Genomic DNA, 16,859 nt, shown 5'->3' with positions numbered 1-16,859 from the left:
TATCTATTTTTTTAACCAAAAATGCTTGGCTCTGATTAATGGGTACTTGAATTAAAACAATGTTTACAGGGGGTACATCACTGAAAAAAGGTTGAGAACCACTGCCGTATATCATCGCACTTTGCGCTACATGAGACAATATTACAAGGTAAACCTTCTGCGCTATACAGCTCAGTCCTACTCTTGCCATATTTATGGTGACGGCTGTGAGTTTTGAAGGCTGAGAAGTTGGAAAAAACTCTTTTGCATTCAGGGAAAGCACACTTAAAGGCCCACTGAAATGAGATTTTCTTATTTAAACGGGAATAGCAGGTCCATTCTATGTGTCATACTTGATCATTTCGTGATATTGCCATATTTTTGCTGAAAGGATTTAGTAGAGAAAATTGACGATAAAGTTCGCCACCTTTGGTTCTTCCTGAAAAAGCCTTGCCTTTACTGGAAGTCGCAGACGATGACGTCGCAAGTGTGGGGGCTCCTCACATATTCACATTGATTTTAATGGGAGCCTCCAACAAAAACAGTGATTCGGACCGAGAAAACGACAATTTCCCCATTAATTTGAGCGAGGATGAAAGATTTGTGTTTGAGGATATTGATAGCGACGGACTAGGAAAAAAAACAAAACAAAACAAAAAAAGAGTTAAAAAAAAAACGCAATAGCATTGGGACGTATTCCGATGTTTTTAAACACATTTACTAGGATAATTCTGGGAAATCCCTTATCTTTATATTATGTTTCTAGTGTTTTAGTGAGTATAATATTACCTGAGGGGTGTGTCCACGGGTGTGGTGACGCCATGTCTCACGGGTGTCGACTGCAGCTGTACGGACAACACAAGCTCAGCTGATATCCGGTAAGTGGCGACTTTTTAACCACAATTTTCTCACCGAAACCTGCTGGTTGAAATTCGGTTGGGATCCATGTCTGCTTGACCGCGCTCTGATCCATAGTAAAGTTTCAGCTCCGGGAATTTTAAACAAGGAATCACCGTGTGTTTGTGTGGCTAAAGGCTAAAGCTTCCCAACTCCATCTTTCTACTGTGACTTCTCCAATATTAATTGAACAAATTGCAAAAGATTCAGCAACACAGATCTCCAAAATACTGTGTAATTATGCCGTTAAAGCAGACGACTTTTACCTGTGTGTGTGCGTAGCGCTCATACTTCCTAAAAACGCGTGGCGTCCTGCGTACACGTCATCATTACACAACGTTTCCAAGACGAAACTCCCGGGAAATTCAAAATTGTAATTTAGTAAACTAAAAAAGCTGTATTGGCATGTGTTGCAATGTTAATATTTCATCATTGATATATAAACTATTAGACTGCGTGGTGGGTAGTAGTGGGTTTCAGTAGGCCTTTAAACAATTCATTATGCATACAACTATGACTTCGCAAATACATTGCTGCAAATCGTAGCACATATGTTGCCAGTTATCATCTTTTTGAGATGACTGACATGATCACTATGACAAAAATGAAGAAAACTTAGCTAGCTAGCATGCGGCGGTACATGTGGTAGTAGTGTCTGTGATGCTGACTGTGACGCTATGTAATTTCGGACTTTATAAATATATATATTAAGCAATTCAAACAGAAAATGACACATCAAGGTTAACTGACTTTGATTGCATGGGAATTACTTTATCAAAAACACACCAGTAGGATGGATTTAGCTGCGGCGGCCAGGTGATCGTATAGCTGGAGGTGGCAGCAGGATATCGCTCGTCCATCCATTGGTACTTCAATATCCATAAAAGGAGTGCCAGGTCTTAATGCTCTAAAATTGATTTTCAAATCAAAATGTTGATACTTTGATAGTACATTTTTTGAGGTAAAATATCATTAACAGCAACACAATGGGAAGTACTATTGAAATCTTGTGTAAATGACACGGTTTAGTGGGAACTACTTTTTCTTCCACCTGGGTACGTGTTATGCATGAAAGCAGCAGACTGTGCGAAAAGAAGCTCGGTCTGACAATTGCGGGCAGACCCAAGAAAAAAATCTGAGAAATACTGAATTATACTGTAGGTTGTGCAGTAGCTTACTGTTGGTCGATATTTTTTGTAAAATGCAACAAAAAAAAACAGTACTTAACTGCATGTAAGAAGAACAGTTTATAACTGTAATCTTTTTTTGTATTTTTACGGTAATTTCTTACAGTGTTAACTCCTAAAGTTATAGGCGGATTTTCATTAAACTTTCATGTCCAAAACTGATTCGATTTTGGGCCTGATTCGGATTATTTCTACGAATTTATCTTTTGTTCACGTTCCCATGTACGTGTATACTTGGAGCCCCACAGAGACCAAGACCGGAATTGACTGACATAAGTGTCCACTCCGTTTCTTTCATTCTGCTATAGATAGCTCAAAAACTTATGGGCAGAATTTAATCTAGCTCTCAGGAAATGTCTGAAATTGGGGCTGATCCAGATCATTTCTCTAATGTTACCTTACGTTTATGTTAAGAGCTTTCAACTTCTGTGTGTGTGAATGCTTGCAGCCCTGTCTTCACTCACACAGACAAAGACAGTGATATTGGTAAACAAAATGCTGTGTGCGATTAGTCTGCACACAATGTTTTTACAAATATTTAAGAATACATGATGAATGCAATTGATCTGAAGACAGTGGGTGACTGACAAGAGGCTTCACTCTGTTTCTTTCATAGATAGCTCAAAAAGCTCATTTTGATGAAACTTTAAGGAAATATCAGAAATGGGATAGGGAACACATGGTTACATTTTACGAGTGATCTGGATTCTGGAGAGCTTTTCTAGTTCAGATCTAAAATGTTTTAAATTATTATACGTAGCATGATATACTACCTAATGTGCAAGCTAAAGCTACTGCTTTTAGGTATATGTTTGAATAGTGTTCTACCCCTTTATTTTGTCTAATAAAAGCTTTCTGCTTAAAAATGGTTATTTTTATGTTGCTACAAGCTTTTGAATGTCGCATTTGTTGCATTGTTTGTCAAATTATGTAATGCAGCACTTGAAACAATTGCATTTCTCAAGCCATTCTCTGCTTCTAACATGTTGATTTTATACCAATTTTTTTGCTTATGAAAACATTGTACACTCAAACTGTTATTTATAATTTTTTTTATTCTATCCAAGCCTTTTCACTCCGAGTATTATCCTTTCTATCTCATCTTGATGAAAAATAAATATATATTTTCATCACTCATTTCCCGTCTGATAATTTTTCTCTTGAATTTCACCCCCATCTTCTCCTAGCTTAACACATGATTGTCATGGATACTGCTCTCGATCATCTCTTACTTTCTTCCTGTTGCTCTTTTCATGGACCCCCATCCTTCTTTCCCTTCACCAATTTTGGAAGTTCAATGAGGTGGTTGGTCCTATGGATGCTCGATGGGTAATTGACACCAGTGTTGACTTCATTGCTCACGGCCGCTGCAGATCTAAACGGACTCTGTCTCACATCTATCATCTAATTTGCCATGTTTAATCACGGCTAAACCAGGCTTCAGGAAAATTGATTCTTTTTGCGTGGCTGTCACTGTTATTTCTACTCCTCAATAGAGAGGCACGTGCGCACGTACATAACTATAGTAAAATGGTGAGTGCTTGAAGCTCTGAATGTCAACAATTAAAAGGTGTCTCTCCTCTTTTCACTTTTTAGGGTTTCCTGAATGCAGTGTTTGAAAGGCTAAAACAGTTCTTGGAATGCTGTGAGTACTTTGCATCTCTAATGTACTGCTCTTGACATCCAGTTACCAAAAGAAGTATCATTTTCTTCACCATTTAAAAAAAAATAAATAAATAAAAAAAAAAATTATATATATATATATATATATCCCTCTAAAAAGTCTGAACTTCTTTTTCCATGCCAGTGACACATTGAGCATCTTACAAACAGGCAATTAGCTCAGCAATCCCACATTTACATCATGTTGTCCTTTTAAAATGCAAAGTTGTTGAGACTATATCAGCGGCACCAAGTCGTGCATTTCATGTACTACACTGTCACTGTGTGGAACTGGATGTAATTCAATGGAATTCTCAACGCTAGAAGCAAAGACTTTGCCCATTCCTATTATTAACACATCAAACATTCACAATACAAACAGAACCTTTCATTCCCCTCAAACTATTAATAATAAAGTATGAAGTAGATGTAGTAAAGGATCCACAAAATTTGTATTAAAATATTTACTTGAAAAAGGGTGCACCCTGCTTTTTTTGGTCTGTACCCAACGTAATCGTTTCGCACTGATAACATTAGAACTTAATTATTCTTTGCAAGCGAGTTGTGAGATTTTTGTTTGAGTTCTTATTTGCCAATACTCAACGTTCCACCACATAGGATGCAGCAGCAAATATACAAGATATCTGCCGCAAAATCTTGTTTTCAATATATTTGCTAGTGGCGGCCATGCGAAAAGAGCTGGAGTTCTGTTAGTTTTGGGATTGTAGCTCCGAGAACATGCTGTCACCTCACAGCCTGAGCCAGAAACATTTTTGCCTTCCACAGCCTAAGTTTTTTCTTTTTTTTAGCTTTCAAGTCATATAGTTGCCTTTTTGTCCTTTAACTGTCACTACCTGGTTGAAAATACATAAATCAAAAAGCCTTTAGTCAAGAATTTGCATGCCGGCCTGATGATCAATTAAATAGCACTGTGTTTTACTCAGATCGGTGACCCCTAAAAACTAAGTAATGACTCATTTTAAATGATAAATGGGTTGTACTTGTATAGCGCTTTTCTACCTTCAAGGTACTCAAAGCGCTTTGACACTACTTCCACATTTACCCATTCACACACACATTCACACACTGATGGAGGGAGCTGCCATGCAAGGCGCCAACCAGCAACCATCAGGAAGAAGGGTGAAGTGTCTTGCTCAGGACACAACGGACGTGACGAGGTTGGTTCTAGGTGGGATTTGAACCAGTGACCCTCGGGTTGCGCACGGCCACTCTCCCACTGCGCCACGCCGTCCCACTGCGCCGTTAGTTGATTTTAAATTTGAAGAATTTACAAACTGATTAAGATTATGCAAATAGATAACAGATTGAAACAACAGATTATTACAGACACTTTATTTGTGTTCTTTCCAGTCACCAATAACAGAGCTGCCAACACAAACACGTTTTGTTGAAGTCAGCATGCATTTTGACCCTTAAATACATGTGGACTAGGCTGGTAGATATGGCTTTTGGCCCAGCGCTATCGATATTATTTCACAAAACAATGTTTTTTTGGATGGGATTAGTACAAATGACATACCGTTGTCCCTAAATTATCACGGTGATTTGGGACCGGACGTGACCGCGATATGATTTCCGCGAAACAAGTTAATTCCATCCATCCATCCATCCATCCATCTTCTTCCGCTTATCCGAGGCCGGGTCACGGGGGCAGCAGCCTAAGCAGGGAAGCCCAAACTTTCCTATCCCCAGCCACTTCGTCCAGCTCTTCCCTTGGGATCCCGAGGCGTTCCAAGGCCAGCCGGGAGACATAGTCTTCCCAACGTGTCCTGGGTCTTCCCCGTGGCCTCCTACCGGTTGGACGTGCCCTACACGGGGTACGGCGTGGCGCAGTGGTAGAGTGGCCGTGCGCAACCCAAGGGTCGCTGGTTCAATCCCCACATCAATCAATCAATCGATCAATCAATGTTTACTTATATAGCCCTAAATCACTAGTGTCTCAAAGGGCTGCACAAACCACTACGACATCCTCGGTAGGCCCACATAAGGGCAAGGAAAACTCACACCCAGTGGGACGTCGGTGACAATGATGACTATGAGAACCTTGGAGAGGAGGAAAGCAATGGATGTCGAGCGGGTCTAACATGATACTGTGAAAGTTCAATCCAAAATGGATCCAACACAGTCGCAAGAGTCCAGTCCATAGCGGATCCAACACAGCAGCGAGAGTCCTGTTCACAGCGGAGCCAGCAGGAAAACATCCCAAGCGGAGGCGGATCAGCAGCGCAGAGATGTCCCCAGCCGATACACAGGCGAGCAGTACATGGCCACCGGATCGGACCGGACCCCCTCCACAAGGGAGAGTGGGACATAGGAGAAAAAGAAAAGAAACGGCAGATCAACTGGTCTAAAAAGGGAGTCTATTTAAAGGCTAGAGTATACAAATGAGTTTTAAGGTGAGACTTAAATGCTTCTACTGAGGTGGCATCTCGAACTTTTACCGGGAGGGCATTCCTGAGTACTGGAGCCCGAAATGAAAACGCTCTATAGCCCACAGACTTTTTTTGGGCTTTGGGAATCACTAATAAGTCGGAGTCCTATGAACGCAGATTTCTTGCCGGGACATATGGTACAATACAATCGGCAAGATAGGATGGAGCTAGACCGTGTAGTATTTTATACGTAAGTAGTAAAACATTAAAGTCACATCTTAAGTGCACAGGAAGCCAGTGCAGGTGAGCCAGTACAGGCGTAATGTGATCAAACTTGTTCTTGTCAAAAGTCTAGCAGTTGCATTTTGTACCAACTGTAATCTTTTAATGCTAGACATGGGGAGACCCGAAAATAATACGTTACAGTAATCGAGACGAGACGTAACAAACGCATGGATAATGATCTCAGCGTCTTTAGTGGACAGAATGGAGCGAATTTTAGCGATATTACAGAGATGAAAGAAGGCCGTTTTAGTAACGCTTTTAATGTATGACTCAAAGGAGATAGTTGGGTCAAAGATAACACCCAGATTCTTTACCGTGTCGCCTTGTTTAATTGTTTGGTTGTCAAATGTTAGAGTTGTATCATTAAATAGAGGTCGGTGTCTAGCAGGACCGATAATCAGCATTTCCGTTTTTTTGGCGTTGAGTTGCAAAAAGTTAGCGGACATCCATTGTTTAATTTCATTGAGACACGCCTCCAGCTGACTACAATCCGGCGTGTTGGTCAGCTTTAGGGGCATGTAGAGTTGGGTGTCATCAGCATAACAGTGAAAGCTAATACCGTATTTGCGTATGATGTCACCTAGTGGCAGCATGTAGATGCTGAAGAGTGCAGGGCCAAGGACCGAACCCTGGGGAACTCCACACGTTACCTTAACGTAGTCCGAGGTCGCATTGTTATGGGAAACGCACTGCATCCTATCAGTAAGATAAGAGTTAAACCAAGACTGGGCTAAGTCTGACATACCAATTCGTGTTTTGATACGTTCTAATAAAATATTATGATCGACGGTATCGAAAGCAGTGCTAAGATCGAGGAGCAGCAACATAGATGACGCATCAGAATCCATCGTTAGCAATAGATCATTAGTCATTTTTGCGAGGGCTGTCTCCATGGAGTGATTTGCCCTGAACCCGGATTGAAAGGTTTCACATAGATTGTTGGACGCTAAGTGTTCATTTAACTGCTCCGCAACAATTTTTTCAAGGATTTTTCAAAAATAAAGGGAAGGTGAGACGCCGGTCGGTAGTTTACCATGAGGTCAGGATCGAGGTTAGGTCTTTTAAGAAGAGGATGAATAACCGCTTTTTTGAATGCTAGGGGAACAGTGCCCGAGGAAAGTGATACGTTTGTAATATTTAGCACTGATGGACCTAATAATACAAAGAGCTCCTTGATCAGTTTCCCAGGAAGTGGGTCAAGTAAACATGTTGTTTGTTTTATTCCATTTACACATTGTAACAATTCCTCTAATGTTATTTCCTCAAAACAAGAGAAACTATTTTGGAGGGCAGTATCCGCCGTATATACAATCGTGTCAGTGTTAATAGAACCCAGTTGCAGCTGGGACGCATTGTCTTTAATCTCCTTTCTAATGACTTCAATTTTCTTACTAAAGAATTGCATAAAGTCATCAGCTGAGTGGGTGGAGCTACTGGAAGGAGTCCCTTGTTGGGTTAGCGATGCTACCGTACTAAACAAAAATTTAGGATCGTTTTTATTACGGTGGATGAGATTTGAGTAATATTTAGCTTTAGCTAAGGTAAGCATGCGTTTATAAGTTATTAAACCATCACTCCATGCTTGATGGTGCACCTCAAGTATAGTCGTGCGCCATTTGCGTTCCAGCTTTCTACATAATAATTTCTGAGCTCTAGTTTCTTCTGTAAACCACGGGGTACGCTTTTTTGGAGCCTTTTTTAACTTTGGCTGTGCTATGTTATCAATGGTTTCGCGCAGGGCGTCGTTAAAGTTGTTAGTGAGGTTATCAATAGAGCCCACATACTTTGGGAATGGTGCCATTACCGAGGGCAGTAGGTCAGCAAGAGTTGTCGTTGTGGCCGTATTAATGTTGCGGCTGCTATAGCAGTTATTATTATTATTAGTTTGCTGAACATGCGTCTGAACCTCGAATTTTATAAGGTAATGAGCGGACAATACTTTAGTATACGGGAGTATCGTAACTTTGGAAACGGTGATACCCCTGACAAGCACTAGGTCTATCGTATTACCGTTGCGATGCGTGGGTTCATTTATTATTTGTGTGAGACCACATATATCAATTATAGTCTGGAGCGGTACGGGGGGCATCCTGACCAGATGCTCGAACCACCTCATCTGGCTCCTCTCGATGTGGAGGAGCAGCGGCTTTACTTTGAGTGCCTCCCGGATGGCAGAGCTTCTCACCCTATCTCTAAGGGAGAGCCCCGCCACCCGGCGGAGGTAACTCATTTTGGCCGCTTGTAACCGTGATCTTGTCTTTTCGGTCATAACACAAAGCTCAGGACCATAGGCCAGTATGGGAAAGTAGATCGACCGGTAATTTGAAAGCTTTGCCTTTCGGTTCAGCTCCTTCTTCACCACAATGGATCGATACAGCATCCGCATTACTGAAGACGCCGCACCAATCCACCTGTCGATCTCACGATCCACTCTTCCCTCACTCGTGAACAAGCCTCCTAGATACTTGAACTCCTCCACTTGGGGCAGGATCTCCTCCCCAACTCGGAAATGGCACTCCACCCTTTTCCAGGCAAGAACCGTGGACTCGGACTTGTAGGTGCTGATTCTCATCCCGGTCGCTTAACACTCGGCTGCGAACCGATCCAGTGAGAGCTGAAGATCCTGGCCAGATGAAGCCATCAGGACCACATCATCTGCAAAAAGCAGAGACCTAATCCTGCAGCCACCAAACCAGATCCCCTCAAGGCCTTGACTGCGCCTAGAAACTCTGTCCATAAAAGTTGTGAACAGAATCGGTGACAAAGGGCAGCCTTGGCGGAGTCCAACCCTCACTGGAAACGTATCCGACTTACTGCCGACAATGCAAACCAAGCTCTGACACTGATCGTACAGGGAGCGGACTCCCACAATCAGACAGTCCGATACCCTATACTCTCTGAGCACTCCCCACAGGACTTCCCGAGGAACACGGTCGAATGCCTTCTCCAAGTCCACAAAGCACATGTAGACTGGTTGGGCAAATTCCCATGCACCCTCAAGGACCCTGCCGAGAGTTTAGAGCTGGTCCACAGTTCAACGACGAAAACCACACTGTTCCTCCTGAATCCGAGGTTCGACTATCAGGCGTAGCCTCCTCTCCAGTACACCTGACTAGACCTTACCTGGAAGGCTGAGGAGTGTGATCCCACGATAGTTGGAACACACCCTCTGGTTCCACTTCATAAAGAGAGGAACCACCACCCCGGTATGCCAATCCAGAAGTACCGCCCCCGATGTCCACGCGATGCTGCAGAGTCTTGTCAACCAAGACAGCCCCACAGCATCCAGAGCCTTTAGGAACTCCCGGGCGGATCTCATCCACCCCCGGGGCCATCTCATCCACCCCCGGGGGCCTTGCCACCAAGGAGCTTTTTAGCAACCTCAGCCCCAGAAACAGGAGAGTCTACCACAGACTCCCAAGGCACTGCTTCCTCACAGGAAGACGTGTTGGTAGAACATGTTAATTATTAAATGTAATATTTTCATAGTTTCATGGAACTGTTTAAAGACTTTCTGAATACGTTTTCAGCATTATTTGAGATTTTTAAACATAAAACAACTTGTTTCACCCAATGTAGGAGCTACAAGCATTAGCTGTGATGTTAGCATTCCATGTTAGCGTTGCGTTTCTGCCTTGTTGTTCCATACCAAAGCTGTGTTATTGATTTTGAAAATAAAGTGCTCTATAGATTCCATCTCCATTTTGACCGGACAGTTGTTGATAGCTGATAGTTTACAACAACCTTGCCTAGCCCCTTTTAAGTGCTGCGCCGAGTGTCTGATGCTACTTACAGCTTTTGTTGTTAGTGAAATGATGTGAATTATATTTATATAACGCTTTTCTCTAGAGACTCAAAGCGCTTTACATTGTGAAACCCATTATCTACATCTTTAAGCTACATTTAAACCAGTGTGGGTGGGACTGGGAGCAGGCGGGTAAAGTGTCTTGCCCAAGGACACAACGGCAGTGACTAGGATGAAGGTAACGGGGATCGCTCTATCAACCGAGCCACGCCACTCTCCCCACTCCCACTTGTTTTGCATTATTGTTCACTTTAATAACTCACCATTGTGGAGATGTGTAGACCCCAGACCGCCGGCTTATTTTTAGTCTTTTTCGTTATGTTCAAATCACATGCCTGAAACTGCAGCGACATTGTTTTTGTAAGAACAAACACTGAGAGTGTTTTTTCTGGCGTAGTAACACATCGCTTTGGGACGGCATGCTACAGCATTAGCGGTAAGCTAGCTTTTGCATCAGCAGCTGAATGGCTTTTGAGTTTGTAAAACACCACACAATGATATAGGACACTAAACATGAACAATCATATTACAGTATCTGTAGAGTATTAGCCCACATTTCATGTTTTCTCTGTATCCAGCCATCTCAACAGTGTATGTACGGTAATTGCACGAATAAGCATGACATACTCTATGTATCATGATCAATATTGTAGTGAATTACTTGGACAGTTGACCGTTTGGTCCAGCTGGCCGGGGAAGTTTTTTTTTTACTCTTGATTTCGGGTTAGCCCTCTATTTCTCTCGGCAGGGCTTAACTCCAAGTTTCACATTTGCTGTGTCAAACCACGCCGACCTCTCACTCTCGGCTTCTGTCTGCTCCAATGTTTTACCATCTGTTTGTGCTGGCTTCTATAATCAACAGTTATCCTCCGTATATTCAGGTCTAAAAAGATAAGGTTGTGTCATTTGTCCAATACTAGTCATCTTTGTCGTCTGTTACCAAGTCTGCTATGATTAGAACACACACTCGCATTTGTTTCCGGAAGTAGGAACACACATTTGCCGTAAGTCTGAAGTGCGCAATTGTGGAAACGGAAGTAAACGCGCTGAGGAAAAATTTTCCCGCAAGCCTTAAATGTCCAAAATACGGTAAATATTGTGCAAATTACATTTTGTTATGAAGATGTCCGTTACTGCATTACATAAAGACTTGCAGCGTGTACATGGCAGGTTGATGGAGGGTTTTGAAGTTGTAGAAGGCTTTGAAGGTTACAATGGTGACTCCCATTAGCTGCATTTTGCAAACATTTTCTTCTATGTTGAGAATCCTAAAAATAAAAAACGAAACATGTGTACTGTTGTCTCTCATCATGATTGAACACATTCCCAAAAAAGTACAGTTCCCCTTCAACACGTGTACAGTAAACCTTTTTGATTTACTGACCACAGACCGAATGCCAACTGCTGTTGGCATTGACAGACGGGTTTCTGTTCTGCATCTCAACAGTTGATTTTTCACTACAACGGAGCGGAACCATCCTTTCCTGGGGTTTTGGCATTAGCATCTCGACTAGATCCGAATTATCCAAGTCTATGAGCATGAACTGATGTAGCCCACTTGGATAAGAGGCGAAACACCTTCTAAGACAAACTAAACAATCCAGTTGCAATCGATTAAATGCTCTGAGAACACAGGCCCAATACAAATATGCGTTGGTGTAGAAACCTCGTCCCAGTGCACGACGTTTCATCCACCCAGTGTATAGAGCTGATTGCTCTGCAGAGCTCACCGGTCGGTCATTTTGTCCGCATTCAGTCCGCACAGTGTTGCTGTTAGCCACCAAGGCGCATGATGTATCTACGCCTGTGTCTGACACGTGCTTGCATATTAGTTTTGAGTCTTGTCAGCTAATGAGAGCGATTTGGATAGCTAACGTTGGCTATCATTGAATGTATGTTTTATTGTAAAAACAAGACTGCACATTTGTAGTTGCTTTTCTCTGACTGATTTTGGTTCTGTAAAATCAATGTTATTAATAATTGTGAAAAGTATAGACAGGTAAAAAAATAAAATAAACAACTAATGCTAACATAAGCTAGCCAGTGGTGTTGTGGTTGTTAAGCAATTTGCCAACAGCCACTTGTACTGCTAAAATTGATATGTTGCCAAGGCATTGTTCGTACACTTTAATGCTCTACAAGTTTGAATTTTGTGGCTTTGCTTTTCAGTTTCGAGTCAGGTTTTTGAGCCACGATAATCTGTGCGTAGTGACCAGCTCTTGGCAAAGCAGATACTATCTTTAAAGTTCACTGGTCTGTAATAAAACCTAGACATTTAACCAGGAAGCAATAAATATAAGATAATATTTTTCCTGCTTAAAATCAGTCTGCAAAAGATAGCTCATCTGAATTTATACATGCATATCAACAGGTGACCACAAACAACTTCTCTTGCAAATCTTAGCTTTCTTCTTACAGTTTTTTTCTCTCTCACAAACACAACTTGGAGATTTGGAGAAAATAATACCCAAAGGTTAGTTGAATTAGCAAAACATGGAGAAGAGGATAGGTGGTTAATTTTACAACAACTTTCAAACAGCTAAAAAATATGACTTATGAAGTATGATTTTACTCTTTGTATTCTGGTATAGTATTTCTATTTAGGGTCTACTTACATTTCGGTCAGATTGGTTATTTAGGCTCAACTGTGCATATTTAGTATATATTGTATGTATTATTAAATGCCTGAATAATGCAACATTACACTTAGAAGAATACCAGCTGTAGCTGCTGTTGTAAAACTGTGTGTTTGTGTTTCAGGTCGACAAATTGGTCGTGATAGCTCTTGTCGAGAAAAATTGGAGAAGACGATTATACTCTACACTAAAGTTGTGAGTTTATTTGTAACTATATATGTTGTGTCATCATTAGGGCTGGGTATCATGGCTATTTTACCAAACAATTTGATTTTGATTTTGGTTCATAAGGTTTTAAATCGATTACTCACAATTCAATTTCAGCTACAATTAAAATATTGCAAAGATCTCAAGTGTACTTAGTTCTATCCTCCTAACCATACACAAATTGGACAGTTAAAACTTTAACGTCTCAAAAGTTCAATCTTTAAAAACGGATAGAATTGCAAGTGAAAGTATACTTGTATTTCAACATTCCATTACTAAAAATTGCATTATGTTATTGTTACTTCAGGTGCAAAATTATAACAGTAAATATGTAAGCTCTTCTTCTGGGACTCCTATTTTGTTAGCAAGGTCAGACGAGATGTAACACACAGTGATTTTATTGTGATGGCCGTCAGTGTCCGCTTGTTTTTTCTCGTGCATTTGACAGCTGTTTACAAACCCCATTTCCATATGAGTTGGGAAATTGTGTTAGATGTAAATATAAACGAAATACAATGATTTGCAAATCATTTTCAACCCATATTCCGTTGAATATGCTACAAAGACAACATATTTGATGTTTAAACTGATAAACTTTTTTTATTGTTGTAAATCATTAACTTTAGAATTTGATGCCAGCAACACTTGACAAAGAAGTTGAGAAAGGTGGCAATAAATACTGATAAAGTTGAGGAATGCTCATCAAACTCTTATTTGGAACATCCCACAGGTGTGCAGGCTAATTGGGAACAGATGGGTGCCATGATTGCGTATAAAAACAGCTTCCCAAAAAATGCTCAGTCTTTCACAAGAAATGATGGGGCGAGGTACACCTCTTTGTCCACAACATGAGTGAGCAAATAGTCAAACCGTTTCTCAAAGTGCCATTGCAAGAAATTTAGGGATTTCAACATCTACGGCCAATAATATTATCAAAAGGTTCAGAGAATCTGGAGAAATCACTCCATGTAAGTGGCATGGCCGGAAACCAACATTGAATGACCGTGACCTTTGATCCCTCAGACGGCACTGTATTAAAAACTGACATCAATCTTTAAAGAATATCACCACATGGGCCCAGGAACACTTCAGAAAACCACTGTCACTAAATACAGTTTGTCACTACATCTGTAAGTGCAATTTAAAGCTCTACTTTGCAAAGCGAAAGCCATTTATCAACAACCTCCAGAGACCCCACCGACTTCTCTGGGCCCGAGATCATCTAAGGTGGACTGATGCAAAGTGAAAACGTTTTCTGTGGTCTGACGAGTCCACATTTCAAATTGTTTTTGGAAATATTCGACATCGTGTCATCCGGACCAAAGGGGATGCGAACCATCCAGACTGTTATCGACACAAAGTTGAAAAGCCAGCATTTATGATGGTATGGGGGTCCATTAGTGCCCAAGGCATGGGTAACTTACACATCTGTGAAGGCACCATTAATGTTGAAAGGTACATACAGGTTTTGGAACAACATATGCTGCCATCTAAGCGGAGTCTTTTTCATGGACGCCCCTGCTTATTTCAGCAAGACAATGCCAAGCCACATTCAGCACGTGTTACAACAGCGTGTCTTTGTAAAAAAAAAAGAGTGCGGGTACTTTCCTGGCCCACCTGCAGTCCAGACCTGTCTCCCATCGAAAATGTGTGGCGCATTATGAAGCGTAAAATACGACAGCGAAGACCCCGGACTGTTAAACAATTGAAGCTCTACACAAAACAAGAATGGGAAAGAATTCCACTTTCAGAGCTTCAACACTTAGTTTCCTCAGTTCCCAAACGTTTGAATATTGTTAAAAGAAAAGGTGATGTAACAGAGTGGTGAACATGCCCTTTCCCAACTACTTTAGCACGTGTTGCAGCCATGAAATTCTAAGTTAATTGTTATTTGCAAAAAAAAAAAAAAAAAGTTTATGAGTTTGAACATAAAATATCTTGTTTTTGTAGTGCATTCAATTGAATATGGGTTGAAAAGGATTTGCAAATCATTGTATTCCGTTTATATTTACATCTAGCACAATTTCCCAACTCGTATGGAAACGGGGTTTGTACATTGCATGATCAAAACGTAGTGTAGTTCACTTCGAGCACAAGGTGCTTTTCCCCACAAAAGTTGCGATTGCTTTTATTACAGTATATATTCATGGTCCGTGGAACATCAGGTGATAATGTTGTGCCAGGAATTAGAGATATCCCCATTCCGATCATGGGATAGGAATTTACTTTTTTTTACTGATTTGACATAGGCTGATAAACTGCCAGGTCCAGCCAATCTTTACCTTTGCGGTGTCCCAATGTTAATTAACATGGCTGAAGATTGTCCTCACGTGAGCGATTCCTTCAAAAGGGATCCACGGTAAGGTAGACAAAATAAAATTTCCGGAATTCCTTATGACACACATGCGGGGGCTGCATGAGTTCCAGGACAATGCTTGTTTTTTCCCAGAATACCGGCTCAAATTTAAGAGCAAGCGGCAATTAACGCCGCTTCTAAGACATTATTCCTGCAAACGAGGGAAAGGGCGGTAATCGATGTTATGCCTTATGAATCGATATTGCAAAATAAAAATAAACATCGATCCCCAATTGATAAGTTTACCCAGCCCTGGTCATTGTACTTGACAAATTAGTTCAACATATTAAAACTTATTTTCCCGCATGTTCTCCACTTCTCGGTCTGTTAGTTGTTAGATTTCTTGGACTACCATCCCTGTGCGTTCATACCTCTAATCCAGTGTTCACTGGAATTTGCTGTGAGCTACGTGTTCACGCCAGCAGGGGAAGGCGTCACCTTTGAGCGCTTCATAGTCCAGTGCATGAACCTCATCAAGATGATTGTGAAGAATGATGCCTACAAACCTGCCAAGAACATTGAGGGTAAGCCATGACTTTTCATCAGATGCTCGTTTTAGTTAGCCTGATTTACTCCTTGAAATACTCAAATTTGCATTTTAAACACCAATTCCTCTATTCTGTCTGAGGTGCTAAAATGTGCTAGAATATGCCGTGACATGAACTAACTCCTACTCAGTTGAGCAGTTACAGTTTTGCTTTTGTGTTCACACTTTCCAGACATGGCATTATTGCAAGGAGCAAGGTTACGTCGCTAAGGGGAATGTCGAGCCTCGGGTGAACAGTTTGGCTATTGGCAGCCGTCTGACTTATTTATTCGACCCGACCTGTCAGTCTTATAGACAGACAGGAAGCCTCTCGAGCAGAACAGAGCTCAAAGCAATGTAGCAATAATGAAAGTGAAATAGGGCATGACTTTATCCAGCATCGACTGACTGAACCTATACAGTTTTTTTTCTGCATGGTTGCAATCCATATCATTGTTAAAACCCATGAAACGGAAACAAAAGAACACAGTGTACTTGTTTCAAGTTGTTTGTAACAAGTTTTTTGTCTTGTCATCATAGACAGTAAACCCGAGAGTCTTGAGGCTCACAAGATCAAGGCAGCTTTCTTCACACACCCTACGCTAACAGAGATTGGGCGCCGGCTCGTCTCCCATTATTTCCTCCTCACAGAAGAAGAGCTGGCAATGTGGGAAGAGGATCCTGAGAGTTTTGGTAAAACCACAATTTAAATCTGGGCTGCTCTGGGCTTCATGTGAGATTGACAGACTCAACAAGCCCTTTTAAAGATGCAAGTTAACCAATTTAGTCTGACTTTTTCTTAGGGGTGGACTATTTATTGAATTTTTAATTGCAATTTTGATTGTGGTCTTATGATTGTGAAAATATAATAATCGGGGGAAAAAAAACAATAATTAATGGGTAACACTATGCATTCAAATGCTATA

At 41.2% G+C, this 16,859-nt stretch overlaps 1 protein-coding gene across 2 annotated transcripts in view; it reads left to right on the top strand.

Annotated features, from left to right (window-relative positions):
* ipo11 (importin 11) overlaps window positions 1-16,859 on the top strand; it is a 240,467-nt gene that overhangs the window by 60,806 nt on the left and 162,802 nt on the right. For both annotated transcript variants that reach the window (XM_061900443.1, XM_061900433.1), the window contains 4 exons: window positions 3,660-3,708; window positions 12,969-13,039; window positions 15,739-15,931; window positions 16,474-16,626. In XM_061900443.1, coding sequence (XP_061756427.1) covers window positions 3,660-3,708; window positions 12,969-13,039; window positions 15,739-15,931; window positions 16,474-16,626 — 466 coding nt within the window. The remainder of the gene's footprint in view (window positions 1-3,659; window positions 3,709-12,968; window positions 13,040-15,738; window positions 15,932-16,473; window positions 16,627-16,859) is intronic.

The sequence above is a fragment of the Nerophis ophidion genome, linkage group LG01 (assembly GCF_033978795.1).
Source record: "Nerophis ophidion isolate RoL-2023_Sa linkage group LG01, RoL_Noph_v1.0, whole genome shotgun sequence".
NCBI classification, from domain to species: domain Eukaryota; kingdom Metazoa; phylum Chordata; class Actinopteri; order Syngnathiformes; family Syngnathidae; genus Nerophis; species Nerophis ophidion.
The sequence above is the reverse complement of the archived record's forward strand: the minus strand, read 5'-3'. Positions and strand labels throughout refer to the sequence as shown.